Here is a 15,279-nt window from a genome sequence, read left to right as displayed (position 1 = left end):
ATGCAGAGAGGAACCTCCAGTCAATGTTCTTGGACAGTGTTTCCCCGCATCTTTCAGAATTGCCTCTTTAGTGATTCAAAGGAAAACTTGACCATCTATATAAACTGTACTTTTAAAGAGTTGGTTACAGAGAGAAACTATCTTAAAGGCTACAGATCAATCAGTTATTTGCAAATGACGGGAGCTTCTTGCATGCCCTCCAGAATTGCACCTTCTCTCTTACAGGAACCTGCTCAAGGCTTGAAACCTGGCCGTGACAGGTCGAGAAGCCTGCTGTATTTTTGTCTGGACTAGGCTCTAGGTATAAGGGCATTTAAAGGCCTGGATCTTGCTTACAGCTTGTGAAAATATGAAAATAAGTCACAAAACTATGTGGCTGGTGCCCTTTTATTAGAGACCTTTAATACTGATGGGCCTTTTTTGTATGTGATAAGATAAAATGATTCGCAGATGCTAGCGTGTGTATTAACACACAGTGTTGTAATGCCCGGAACTGACACAAGGTAGCAGCATATACTCTGTTAGATTCACCGACAGGTGAACAGTGTCTCTAAAAGCCTTACGCTGAGTACAGTAGAGCCCAGTCCAACCAGCGGTACATTTACATTCTCCATCGGAAGGATTGCACATTGCTCCGTTGTGGCAGTTGCACGTGTGAAAGCAATCTGGTCCCCAAAAACCAGCTGGACAAGCTACAGAGAGAGAGAGAGAGAGTGCAATTAATAACTCAGACTAACAGGTGATTGTTACTGATGGTTGTTAAGCGATGACAACATGCTTGGTGCTGCACAAAGATACAAAGACACCCTCCTACACACTGCAGAGCTTACTTTCTAATACAGGGATTTCATGACAACAGCACTTAGCTTCAAGCCAAGGAAAACCTTCTTCAAATTTAGGCCCACATCCTGCAACCTGATCCATGCTGGGAGATCCTTACACCCAGTGAAATCAATGGAGCTACATACCAGGTACACTGGTCCATCAGCCAGGTCAATTTGTAGGTTCAAGGTTTTTGATCCATATGTGCAGGGGCACTGGCCTAGAACTTCAGAGCCACTGGTTCAATCCCCTATTCTGCCATAGGCTTCATGTGTGACCAGGGGCAAGTCGCTTAGTTTCTCTGTGCCTCAGTTTCCTATCTGTGCAATGGGGATAACAGCACTGCCCTACCTCACAGGTGTGTTCTGAGGAGAAACACATTAAAGTTGTGAGGTGCTACAGTGGTCTGCTAAACCCAGGGTTGTGAGTTCAATCCTTGAGGGGGCCACTTAGGGATCTGGGGCAAAATCAGTTCTCGGTCCTGCTAGTGAAGGCAGGGGTCTGGACTCGATGACCTTTCAGGGTCCCTTCCAGTTCTATGAGATAGGTACATCTCCGTGATCCAGACAGCATATTGCTCTAAATATTCTATTCAATCTTATTGCCTCAGTGGCTTTATCTACAGACTCAATTTAGACAGAGTTTTAAGATACGAAAGTAATTTAATCCCCCCCCTCATATTCTGGAATTCCTGCATAATACAACACAGCTATTCCTGGTTTACATTTGATTTGCAATCAAGTACTAAAACTACTGACTTAGTTTGTACTACAGAGCAGTACTGAAATGTTGTAAAAAAGTAAAGAACGCGAAGGGTAAATTCAAATCCATAACATCCGACGGTGTACGTTTATGAGGATTTTTGTTAGATAAACTAAGGTCTTCAAGTATGCTCATGCTTTTTCAAAAGTTAGCATGTTAAGCCTCCTCCTGTGACTGCGGTAAGTCACGTAGTTATTAGTACCAGGTAAAAAGATCCAACCGGTTAATAACCCTTCAGCATAACACCTGTATTTTTGCTGCCTTTCAAAGAAAAAACAAGACACTTCCCATTGATTCATACTGAAGACAAGAATTTATAAGGCAAGAAATAGTTCACAGGCAACCTGAATGTACAGCAGTGGTGAACATTTCCATGCCGCCTGATATGGGAGTGGATGCAGAGTTCTCCCTCTTTCTGTGTTGTGGGCGCTCAGTTTGAGAGAGAGGGATACAACCGCAGTGTTAGGGTTTACAGAGTTAGCCATGCTGCCACATATGTTGTACACAAATCTCTGCGCGCTAGCCAGCCCATGACATTCCACTGGCTGCAGCTTGGAAGGTAAATAACTGGGTTCTGGTGTATGACAGACCTACCTAAGTGGGTGGCCAGGATACACAGGAAAGATGACTTAAACCGCAGAAAAGATCACTGAATTCACAAGGTGCAAGTTAGGGGAGGATCTGGTGCAAGGCATTCACATAGAAACCAGCAGAAATGCCCATCTGGCTACATTGCCTTTGTGAGAGGAGACTTGCACGCTTCTCCAGCTGCTTTAGAACTGGCTTTGGGATCCAGGAGCCACAACCATCTCCTTTGCGGCTCTCCCTCTCAGCCGCCCCAAGTAACTCTCGGTGTTTGGGAGGTCTAATACCATTTCTTTGTGGAAGAGTTTACCTATTGACTTCAGAGATTGCAGTAGACAGCCCTAGAACGACACCAGCTACAATGCCGAGTTCATTTTGGTAACTTTCACATTTTCTAACCCCGAAGAAACCATCAGGTCCCACTCAGAAAGCAAAAAACCCATTTTTTTTCAAGGTTAACAGATGCTAACAGTCATTTTCCAATTACACGGTTAAATATAATGAACAATCCATGGAGTTTACAGCCTTTTTTATTTTTCTGAGTGACAGCAATATTCTGCCTGTGGAAGACACACAATAATAGCAAAATTACAGCCATCTGTTTTTATCCGATTCATACTTTATCACCCGAAGTTTAATATATTTTATTCTGAATGCTGTCTAATATGCTAGTCGTATCCTGAATATGAAGTAACATTTCAGAATGGTAGGATATTGCTTCCCACTGTGATCTGTCTTCAATTAAGGAACATGTTCAGGAAATGACACTTTGGGATCAGCAAATGTCAATCTTCTACCTGGGCAATTTTCAGCAAGAAGCCACGCATCCCTCCAAACCCACATTGCCTTTTACAATTAAATTACATTTAATAGGAATATATCATCTTCTGAATTTCTCAACGGTGTGGGCCTGGCACCTGAAAACATTTATTGGCTAATAATTTCTCATGTAATAGGTGAAAGAAAGTGATTAAAAATGGAATTCAGCTAGAAATTAAAAGAGAGCATGGATCTTTCTTTACTGAGAAGAGCTTGTGACCTTGCTATACAATCATAGGAGCTAGTAACTATCCATGCAAATTCCAGTGCAGAAGCTAATTCAAGCCAAAGATAACAGATTAATTAAAAGAAATAAGCTATAAAGAGAATAAAGCACTGGCTGCTAGAACACTTCAGGGATTTCCCTGGAAATATCATTTTTGTCCTTAACTTTAGCACATTTAAAACTCAAATAAAATATGTAAAAACCAAAATTTTGCTTACTCTGAGAGCAGTCTTTCCCTATCCATCCCGGAAAACATTGACAAGATCCATCAATAGGATTGCATGTGCCATTGTTGGTACACTGACAGACCTCAGCACAGTTCTTCCCATACCGTCCACTGGCACACACTGTAGAAATACAAGACACAAGTGTTAGGAAATAATATGACGTAATGGCTAGCAATTACTGGTTACAAGTAATAATGATATTCACCTGTCCTAGAAAGGGTGTAAGTCAAACAGGGACAACTCTTACTCCAAAAAACACAACAACAAAACCCAAACTAAAACAAAAAAACCCTAAAAGGAAGACACTAACCAAGTCCATTTTGTCTGGCAACATTCTGGGTATAAAACACCTTCTTGTAACATTGGCATCTCAAAACCCATATTTTTGATTGAAAAGGTGGTTACCAGTAACACCCAAGATTACAATAACTGAAAGAAATTAAAGGGAGGGGGCAGACCAATCAGTTGTAGGCACTGCAGTACCAGAAAAACAAATGGAAGGGAATTCAGAGACATAATTGAAGGGGCAGAAGGGACTGATTTAAGAACTCGGCCAAATGATGCCTACAGAGGGAAGAAAACTCCAAAGAAGGGATGGAACTGTTAAGGTGGCTCAAGAGATTATAACCAGACATACATCTGTCAGGGACAATCTCAGTATACTTGGTCCTGCTTTAGCATGTGAGGACCTCTTGAGGGCCTTTCTAGCCCTACATTTATTTGATTCTACAATGATTGGGATTAAATTAAGGAAAGGAACAATTTACGCTGAATATCAGGAAAAAATGTCTTAATGGTGGGATCTCCTAGCACAATAGTCTCAAGAAGGCTAGACTTATTCACGTTGAGATCCACAAATGTGAACTGAATATAGCTGGAAGCTACACTGAGGAGCTAACTGCATCTGCCCTGCATGCTACTGCAAGCTTTCTGTGAATAAATCTTTGGAACACAGAAGAACAATACTGCACATCTTTTGGCAGAGCGCTGGAAGTTATTGACACACCAATTATCTGTGCTCTGCCTGCCTGGCCCAAGAATGGGAGTCTTGTTAATGTGATGCATATTACGAGGAATCGAAAACATTTCTTTTTAACCTGGCATTGATGTCTTAGGTGGAAAGGTACACAACCTGGGTACCTGAAGTCATTAATGCACAGAGTGTAAGTCTCTCATATTGGGATGCACAGCAGCATACAAACCAGCAGGGAGTTTGCCTATAATATACAATCCCCCTTCACAAGATCACTAGCCGTACAACTAAGCGTATACATGTGAAGAAATGTAAAATTATTTTCATGATATAAGAGACTGATGTGACAACAACACTGCATTAAATCCTGCAAATCTCAACATGACATGAGGAAGGAGATATGGAACTTGTGCTTCTAAATCCTTCAGGCACTTTTGAAAATCTCCCCCGAGCTTCCCAACTCTCAGCAAAGTCAATGGGAGTTGGGACCCTCAGCACCTTGCAGAATCAGGCCCTAGGAGGATAACAGAAAGGCATGACAAGCCAACAAGGCCTGAATATTTACACCATGTAAGCCTGGAAAAAAACAAGGAAGCACAAGTGCTACTGCTGAAAATTCAGGCTTCTCTCAGTCAGCATCTATCTAGCGATCTACAAGCGCAGCCATCACTGTAAGCTAAGTTTTACCATTATGATAAAATCATAAAAAATAATGTTTATCAATGGATCACAACAAAAGTCTTAGATATGCCTGTATGTGCTTTATTAAAAGAGGTTTTCCACAAATTAAAACAAACCAAAACTATTCCTATAGGTTCACCAAGCGCAGTTTACTCAAGAAGATGGGGAAAAAAGCTGTCTGATTTTTCTCTGCAGTGTAGGCAAAGAAATATAAAAATGAATAGATAGGTATGTCTTTAACCTCCTGCAAAATTATAGAAAATCTTTAACATTAAAACTGATGGAAAGCTTTGCTCAGTATTTGTCTTATTCTGCACAATGAATGAATTGTTGGGTTCTTATTGGCTGCGCTCCCTGACAAAAACAGATGTCTGTTCAAAACAAGATAAAACACACAGTCCATCTCTGTGAAGAATGTAACAAACAGAACTGGACTTCTATCCTTGTAAATAATAGTGATGTCAAAAAAGGCACTTCTCTGAATTATTCAACTATTTTACCATTTCAACTATTCTCGCTTCCTTATATGCATTCACTGCAGATGACCTCAATCTATTCTGAATGTGAATCCGTCGCAGATTGAAATCCTGAGCTGTGATTCATTTGCTCAGTATACCATCCTCTACCCTTACTACCACAGAAACCTAAGCATGGTGAAGAGGACAATAGCATATAGTCTAGCTACAGACTTATCTCCAAGAGGGATAAAGCTGACTTTCAAATTATGTACTAAACAGAATAGTCCTCTAAATGAAAAGAGATAAAACTACACAGAACAAAGAAAAAGAAAAGAAGTTAGAAAAACCAGCAAGCCGCAGAAAGAATTAAAAGGCTCTGTCAGCCTGTGTTCTGTCCCATTATTCCATCCCATGCTCTAATCACAGTACTTCAATACAATATTTTTATTGCATCATTAAGATGGAAATAGATAGCATCACTTCAATGAGAACTGGATTTTTTTAAAATTAAATAACAGTTCTCAAAAAGCTTACTTAAGAATGTAGCTGATTTACTCTGCAATATGCCTGAGAACAGATTTGTGATACTAATTCTGACACTGACACAGGCAACAGGCTACACATCTCACAAGTGAAACTTCCGGTTATGGGAGATGGAGGCTAGCGGTGGGATTGTGCGAGCATCTGCTTGTCTTTCCTCCAGCTCGGAGACTGGTACGATGTACTAAAGGATGTTAACACAGAAAGAGCAGAAGAACTATTCTGCTAACATGGTTGCTCTCCTTAGGCTTGGAAACCTGGTTACGCTCTAATATGATGACTCTCCTTTCAAGTGGTGAGCACCAAACAAACATTTATTATTAGCTTCAAGATATTTTTAAACACAGCTCTGAAATAAGGACTACTAGTGCCTCTATAAGCAAGTATTGTGTGGGCAGAACAACCCTGATTGTGATGTTAATTAGTTATAAAAGCTCTGAAGTGGGACTAAGAGTCCCACTGAGATGTCAGGTGTGTTCTGGCAGCCGTAATGTATCATCAATCCAATTTGCTACATGGTTATGAAAAATATTTATGAAAACAGCTGCTCAGTTGCTTGCTGCTTAGAATTCTAAGTAAAACTGTGTCAATACATGGAATTTCTGATCTTACAGAGTGTACTGTAGGTATGTGCTACCATGAAAAAATGTCCTGATAGCTAGAAAAAGGTCAATGCAGAGTGATAATATGAAGTACAATCTTTGTTTCACATTATTTTTAAAAGAAAAACATTAACTAGCATTCTTCTCTTTAGAAATATAATGTTAAATGATAACTCATTAGGACAAATTGCAACACAATTTGATTTTAATTAGGACATTAATATTTTAAAGTGATTCTGCTGGATAGATCAACATTTCAAAGTAAACCCAGAAGTACTCAAAAGTTAAACAAAAATAAAACTGAGTTTTATTAGCCAGATAATTAGCCCAGTTCTACACTTTGAAATTTGGCTAACTTTTCACATAAAATGGACAAATTGACTGAAGTATGTTTATTCTAATACATCAATTGGTATACTGGTTAGCTGAATATAAAGCATAGGGAAAAGAAAACATACAGTTATATTTAACCTGTGTTTAATGATTTTGCATAAGTACTGTCTGTAATTTGTAACTCACTGAAAAACAGGTAATTAAAAAGTGTCAGTTCAATTTTTTACAAGGCCTGCCACTTAACCAGAGCAGTAGCCATTAAGAGTAATCTCTATTAAATCTATCTGTAGAAAATACTCATAGAAGCAGGCAATAAATCAGGTCCTGCACAACATGGCAGTGACTTTGCAGGTGGTGTAGGATACAACTAAAAAATTGAGGCCAACATTTTCAAACATAGGTGCCTAAATTAGACAGCTAAATAAGAGTGGCTGGATTTGTAAAGGTGCTCAGAAGTTGACTTTAATGGGAGCTGGGGTCACTCTGCAATTCTGAAAAATCAAGCCACTAATTTAAGTGCCCCTGGAACAAATTTCCTGCCTCCTTTCCTTGTGTTCAGTAATACCTGATTTCAATGCCACCATTCACGGAGCCAGGTGCTGTTCACTGCCAAGACGGGTCGCATGAATTATCTGGCCCTCTATTTAGATTTAAGTACCCAAGTTTCAGCATGTTGGCCTTTATATTTATATTAACTGATGTGAGCCTCTTACGGTTAAAAAGTGTACTAGAAAGTGTCATCGTACCTTTAGGATACACTAGGATTAACAGAAGGAAAATGAAATGGTAGAACAGCAGATTTATTTACAGAAAGTGTCACATTTTATATGCGCTTAAATATTGAGCTGCAGAACTGTTTTATTTATGCATGTCAGAGTACAACACATTTACAAAAAGATGACTAAGTACCCATTTGCATTTCACCCGTGAAGTAAAACAGTTTCTTGTGATCTAAACTGCTGAGACTAAAGAACAAAGCAGATAACTTGAAAACGGTCTGTAAGAGTTCTTGCTGCAAGGAGTCCCTTGCACATAAATGTAGGAAAAAGTAGGCATGAGAGTATCTTGGGATCGGTACCTTGGTTGCAGAGTGAGCCAAAGAATCCAGGCAAACAATCACAACGTCCAGTAACATGGTGACAAGGCCCGCTGCTGTGCACACACGGGGGACATGCTTGACTGCAATGATGCCCATAAAAGCCAGGTGAACAAACTAAAGCAAGAACAAGATCAAGTAGTCACTGGAGTTCAGAGGTCTTCTCATAGACTTTAAGATCAGAACCTTCTCCCTTAATCAGTTTTATAAGGGCTCTCGGCCTGTGCCATAAGCTAAGGCAAACAGCCTCATTTAATTTCTAAAAATATCAGATAAAATATATTAGAAATTGCTTTCCGTTACTTATACCCCCCCACAATAAGTGCCTGATTTCTAAACAAATTAGATGCAGAACACATGCGCAACTGGGCATCAAATTTGTGCAGTGGCAGCACCCAACAAAGGTAACTGTGAGAGTAAAAGGGTAATTATGGTAGCGACATGCAAGATTGCCCCATTTGCATGGGCAATCACAACAGACGCCTATATCGATTAGTCCAGACATTGCGTGCTTAACTTGTTTAAAACTTAAAAAACACTGTAGGATTTGCACACAAATGAATAAAAACAGAATTAGGGCTAAGTGTCTTTTCTAAATCTGCATTATTGTTCTTAAGCACATGGTGTATGGAAAACCTTGCAACAGGCAGACACACTCTGAGTGTAAATTGCAGGAAGAAAAATGCAAAAATTACATCATGTGTTTCCCTTTTTTACTCATGAGATTCCCCATTGGCTCAGTTTTATAGCCAAATGATGACTTCTCTGCCAGCTCATAAATTCACTGTGGGATCGAGGTCCTTATGTTACTACAGTTTCCGCAGTTGAGACCTAGCTGCTAATTCTGTTGATGAGACCGTAGCCATAAAGCAATCCGAATCCCTCTCCCAGATGGTTCTGGAGGGCTAACAACTATCCAATCTTTTTGTCAGTGAAGTTATTCTGAATACACACCGAAAGCAAACCGGCTGAGTACGAAGGTACCACTTTTGCAAAATTGCCCTTTAGCCCTGGATTCCATCCCTAACTCTGAATTTCCTGAAGGGGAAGGATTCTCAGAATACGCTTAGGGAGGCCAAACTCTGCTGCAGCTTCAGAGCTGTACTCTTTAGAGGCTCACTGCATGCCGGAGCCCCAGGAATTGTAGGGTCAGCGTGGGCGAGCGCTGGATCCTCTAGCCATTCCACCACAGAAGGGGGTTTCAGAGGCTTGGGAACTACTGCATGAACAGCCACGGACTCCCTCTGTGACTTAGGGAAGAATTCCTCTTCCCACAAGTACCCTGTGGACCTTGTCAGGGCACAGCCTCATTACTGGAGCTGTGCTCTGGGGACAGGAGCTGCCCCTTATGGCCTCCATGCCTTCAGCTGATAAAACTAAGCTGTTTTTCAGCTCAGGAAGGCCAGAAACTATTAACTTCCTTTGCTTTTGCACTCTTAGGGCTTCAAACTTGTAATACAATTTCCTGCCCAATTCCCTGAAGCTTTGAGTGTCATGTGTCAGCCTTGGAGAGGAGTTTTACAGTGGCACAGATATGCTGAAGCACCCGGAAAGAGGGGTTTTTAATGAAAATGCTTATAGGCCATTAACTACAGCAGTGACAGAGGTCACCACTATAAGGGCTTTAAATAAAAACTGGCAGCTACAAATTATTTTTAGAGATGAGTGTGTGCTGGTGGCAAGTGTTGCCTGTAAAAATCAGAGGAGGCATGTGATTTGGGGTTGGACAGTGGGTGTGAAGGGGTACCGCAGCAAAAGATATTAATAAAAGTGAATCCATCTCTCTTTAGATAGCAAGAAAATGGTGTGTGGTCTCCACAGATGTATGAAGAGCTACTAAGTGTCAGGGGCGGCTCTAGGATTTGCGCCGCCCCAAGCAGGGCGGCACGCAGCAGGGGGCGCTCTGGTGGTTGCCGGTCCCGCGGCTCCGGTGGACCTCCTGCAGACGTGCCTGCGGAGGGTCCGCTGGTCCCGCGGCTCCGGTGGACCTCCTGCAGGCATGCCTGTGGATGCTCCACCGGAGCCGCGGGACCAGCGGACCCTCCGCAGGCACATCTGCGGGAGGTCCACCGGAGCTGCCTGCTGCCCTCCCGTGGGACGCCGCCCCAAGCGCGCGCTTGGCGCGCTGGGGTCTGGAGCCGGCCCTGCTAAGTGTCAAATGAGGGGTACAGGGGAAGAGAAATGGTTTTCTAGATAAGGCAAATGAAAAGATTTTATCTCCTTGGCACATTTTAATATGCAGCAGGAGACTGCAGCTATTCCAGGTTGATATCTAGCCTGTGTGTTTCTTTTTCTAGAGTGCAGGCTCTTGAAACTAACTTGTGGCAACATCATGTCAGTTCCAATTATTTTGATAGCCAATGACTAGCCACTCTTCAGTATATAACAAGCCCAATCTGACTTCCATTGATCATTGTGCTGGACGGACGATGATCTCTACTTCCAGAGTTTTTTACATTTGTTCACTGGACCTCATGTGACACTCAAGCACAATAATAAAAATAAGCATAAAAAGCTCCTCCCTCTCTCCCATTTCTGTTTGTGCGCAGCCTGTGCTCTTTCGCTGAATCCCAAAACAGAGCATCCTACAGTTACCCTGGCACAACTTTTAATTCCTTTTTGCCCCAAACCTTCCTGAGTTCTGTACCCACAGAGGATGCGCCTTTCCAGCAATAAACGTCCCCTTCCTAATGGCTATGGAATGTCAGATAAAGCATTGTACAGCGGTACCTGCCGCCCCCACCCCACCCAACTGACTCTATGTCAGTGAGGCTCTTCGGAAGGACAATGGGGGACTGGCTATTGCTGGGGGGCTGTGCATTCAGGTTCTGCCTACATCTAAACAATTTATTAAACAATAATATCTTGCCCTGTGGATTCCTTTTTTATTCTCTAGACCCGCTTATGGAGCCAAAATAATGCAACATCTGGTATTCTCTTGAGAACGCTGCCCTCCAGGAACTGAATTACCAGGCTACAATCATTTTTGTGGTCTGGGCAGTCCCGAATGGGTGAATGGGTACATGAGGCGGGAGCACACTGGTATGAGATCTCTTCCCCTTACTACCACAGGCCTTTTCTGGGCCTCTCTTTCTTCCTCTTTTGCTTTGCTTTGCTTCAGAAGCACCTCGCCCACCGCAGAAATGGAAAGTCTTACTTCTCTGGCACATGGATCCTCTATATCCTGGCGCACACTCGCAAGTCCCATCCTCCGGCGAGCAGGATCCCCCGTTCTCACAGTTACAAGAGATGGAGCAGTTTGGTCCCCAGCGGCCCTGTGCGCATACATTATCACAATGGATGCCTACAGAATGCAAATGGATACATTAGCTTTCAGCACGGCTCATTCAGTTCGCTGATAAAACAGATGCTCGGGTAGGCTTGTAACTTACAGGGCATTAGAGCAAGCAAGGGAGCCTGGCTAGAAAATAACTATTCTCCTACCTGCCTGATAGGTTGAAGGTTCAAAATGCACAGCAGTGAATCCTGCAGGATTGAGCCCTATGGGTATGTCGACCCCGACAGCTGGAGCAAGCCGCCCACCCCAGATAGGCAGATTCATACCAGTTGAGCTTGAGCAAGAACACTACAAATAGCAGCGTGGATGTGGCAGCCTGGGCTCTCTTGAGAGTCCGAGTTGCAATCCAAAACGCAACATACGTACGTCCACACTGATATTTTCAGCATGCTAGTTCAAGGTCCGCTAAGGCAAGTCTGTCTGGCCAGCCGCAGTGTAGACATAATTTAGTCATCTTCGGTGGGATCAAGGACTAACAATTTTTAAAGATCACCAAGTATCTCAAATAATAGGTCTTGAAATAAAGAGTCCGTTGAAATCTGGTCACAAAACCATTGCTGTGAAATAAAAGATTGAAAAAGAAAAACGAATCATAGCGCCATGAAAATACTTTAGTTCTCAAATTTCCCACTGTACTTAGATTCAATTATATCCAGTATATTTGTCATTTTCTGTCCTAAACCGCTGTATAGTGTCTGTGTTATTGCACCATTGCCATATTTCACCTCAGAGCTTGCTGTGTTTTCAACAGAGGGTCTGTATGTTAATACATTAATGTCCTGATCCTGCAAGCAATGACATGTGGGCAGGAGTCTGTCGGCACACAATTTGACATGTAAACAAGTGGAGACTGGCAATCGCAAATTCAGACTCAAATTATTCCCAAGGCAATTGTTTGACATTTATTCTTATGACAATCAAAGCTTCAAAGGTGCAGAAAAACGCTGCCAGGGAACTTAAAAGCTGCATTTCTTTAGTATTGTTTTCACTGGTGACATTTAAATACAATCTTGTGCTGTGTCTCTGTAGACACCTGAATCAAACTAAGGACCTGACCCTGCAAACCCTTACCCATGTGAGGAGCCCTTACTCATGCGAATAGGCCCACTGAGATCAACTAGGACCTATTACTGAGATCAACAGAACTACCTGCATGACTAAATGCTCCTCAGGTGAGTAAAAGGTTGCTAGATCAGGAGCTGAGACATAAAGAGCTGCCAGCAGTAGGAAGTGGTATTAGCTTTGGCACATTGTAGATATCGATATAAAAATTTTCTATTGGCTTAAAAATTCTCCTAACAGCATTACCACACCAGGTGCTTTACAACTGCTGCACCAAGATTTGATGGTGTACACGTGCCCCAGCTACTTTTTCAACATGAAGAAGTTCTTTATCATCCATGCACATGTTCCCACTGCATAATGGGATAAATGCAGACAAAGATGCTGAAAGATCCAGCCTCAGCCAGAGGCTGGATTAATGCACTACTAAGGATAAATACAATCCCAAGTAATTTCCTATGCCTCTGATATCTTCATCTGGATGCTACAGGTAATGTACTGCATTTGTGAAGCTGTAATCTGTACCGTCACCAAATGTTGAGGATTATTAAATCAGCTAAAAGTCATTATAAACACACTTACAGTGCAGTTTCAAGTTCATTTTATAACTCTCTGAAGTAAATACTCTCTGAGAAATATCACAGAGCCAACATTTCCTGTTTCTGAAGATTAATCACATGATTATGATGAACCTTCCTTGAAAATCTTAACAAAGGTTGGCAGGGGTGGAAAGTTAAAAGTTCAGTTTAAAATGGGGTTTCTAATAATAGCTACTCATAGCTTTATTTAAAGAGCCACAACCAAGGCTGTACAACTTAAAAAAACAAAACAAAAAACAAATTAAGATACAAGAAACCCCATAGTAAAAACTCCCCCTCTTCACATTTCAATACACAAACCCAAACAAAAAGGGTTCAATATAAAGACAAGGGACTAGAAGAACAGGGGAATTTATATGAGCTAAATAATACAAGGGAAAGCTGCAGTCATAACAAAAATATCTCTGAAATAAAAGAAATCTTTTGGCTTGTTTAGGTGAGAGAGAGAGAGGAGTAAGTATATAATGTATTATAAATAGTTCAATAAAATAAAGTACATTTTATATTTACACACTATATATGCTTATTATTTATACTTTTAAATGCCCCCATTTGAGCTCCCAGAATTAAACCCAAGACATACATTTAGAAGGATGGGTGCCTTTTCCTCCTGACTGCAGTATTAAAAATACAATTCCCCTCCTGCGGAGGGGCTATTTATAAATGGAGACAATTAAGCAGCATTATTTCTGGTCTCTTTTCCCAAAGTTTGAGAAAGAATGACATTGACTCCTCTCCTTTAAAAGTAGCTGAATTAGAATGCCATAGACGTTCTTTGCAGCAGAAAAGAGTCTGCCTAAGTAATGAATAATGAGGGATGTCTTCTCCTTCCTATCTGAGGCAATGAGTCATTGTGAGGCTGATTGTTCTAACTAAATGTAGAAGGGGGGAAAAACAGCCTTTGTATAAGACCAATTCCACACATTACACCTCTTATTTATTAATATTCAAAAGACCATTGAAAAGATTCTGCAATACATTTTTACAGAACCCCCTTTGTATTATTTCTAAAGTAATTCTTCTGGAAGACTTCTCTTTTGGAGGCACAAAAATAATACCCACCTCGCACTGCAAGTGAAAACAAGCAGTTAAATTTGAACCTGGGCATGTGCATTGTATGGAATTTTGCTGAAGAAGCACCTTAGTTTACACTTCCCTAATCTGACAATATAGTAAGGTTGAGTATATCACGCCCAACTACTTTACAATCAGAGTTACTGGAGCATGAAGCTTCCTTAATGTAAAACTTTAATCTTTACTTAGAAATTTGCAGATGAACATTTTTGATAAGCAATTAGTGTTCAATATGTAATTCCCAGAATTATAAAAAAAAATGCTGAATTCCACACATTTCAGCATAATTTCAACTTGCAACCAAAGGTTCGTGATTTATGAACAAATGCCTCATTTCACATGTGTTATGCACAAATTAGGAAGACAACTACCATAAGAATACATTCTCAAAGCTGCAGGAGGCAGTTCCACTCATAAACCCAATTTCCTGAATGCTAAGAAATGACTTACTGCACAAGGTTCTTGTTGCAATTGCTGATGAGAGAATAAAATCACGCTTCCCTGGTAGCACACCAAGAGCTTCTCAAACAATAATTTGGGGATATATAGTGAGCGAAATTCATGGTCACTTACATAAAGCCAGAGTCATCAGCTGTATGTGAGCAAAAGACACAGGTGTTGGGGGCCAATGCAAGCATCTTGATCCCAGCCCTTAAGCCAACCTGCAAAATGGAGTATTGGCCACTGTCCCCTCTATGCCATTGAGGTATAGGAGTGTTTAGGGTCACTGGATCTGCATAGTCAATGATCTCAATGCCTGTTGCCATGATTGCATTTGAGCGGGCTGATTGTATTTGTGGTCTTGTATGGCCGCTCTGCCAGTGGGGAGGGATAGCTCAGTGGTTTGAGCATTGGCCTGCTAAACCCACGATTATGGGTTCAATCCTTGAGGGGGCCATTTAGGGATGTGGGGCAAAAATCTGTCTGGGGATTGGTCCTGCTTTGAGCAGGGGGTTGGACTAAATGACCTCCTGAGGTCCCCTTCCAACCCTGATATTCAAAACACATACACCACATGGCCTGAGTGGTACAGAGAGCCTTGCATAGTCATTTACACCCAATAAACAAACCTTTCTCAACAGACATGGAACCAAATGGGTGAAATGCTGATTTTTAATTATT

At 41.4% G+C, this 15,279-nt stretch overlaps 1 protein-coding gene across 1 annotated transcript in view; it reads right to left on the bottom strand.

Annotated features, from left to right (window-relative positions):
• Nucleotides 1-15,279, bottom strand: part of MEGF11 (multiple EGF like domains 11) — a 360,979-nt gene that overhangs the window by 49,133 nt on the left and 296,567 nt on the right. Inside the window, exons 15-18 of the mRNA XM_044980598.1 lie at nucleotides 11,282-11,428; nucleotides 8,107-8,241; nucleotides 3,433-3,561; nucleotides 564-692 (exon numbers count right to left, since the gene is read on the bottom strand). Coding sequence (XP_044836533.1) covers nucleotides 564-692; nucleotides 3,433-3,561; nucleotides 8,107-8,241; nucleotides 11,282-11,428 — 540 coding nt within the window. The remainder of the gene's footprint in view (nucleotides 1-563; nucleotides 693-3,432; nucleotides 3,562-8,106; nucleotides 8,242-11,281; nucleotides 11,429-15,279) is intronic.

The sequence above is a fragment of the Mauremys mutica genome, chromosome 11 (assembly GCF_020497125.1).
Source record: "Mauremys mutica isolate MM-2020 ecotype Southern chromosome 11, ASM2049712v1, whole genome shotgun sequence".
NCBI lineage: Eukaryota > Metazoa > Chordata > Testudines > Geoemydidae > Mauremys > Mauremys mutica.
Note: the sequence above shows the minus strand (reverse complement) of the source record. Positions and strands in the feature narration are given on the sequence as shown.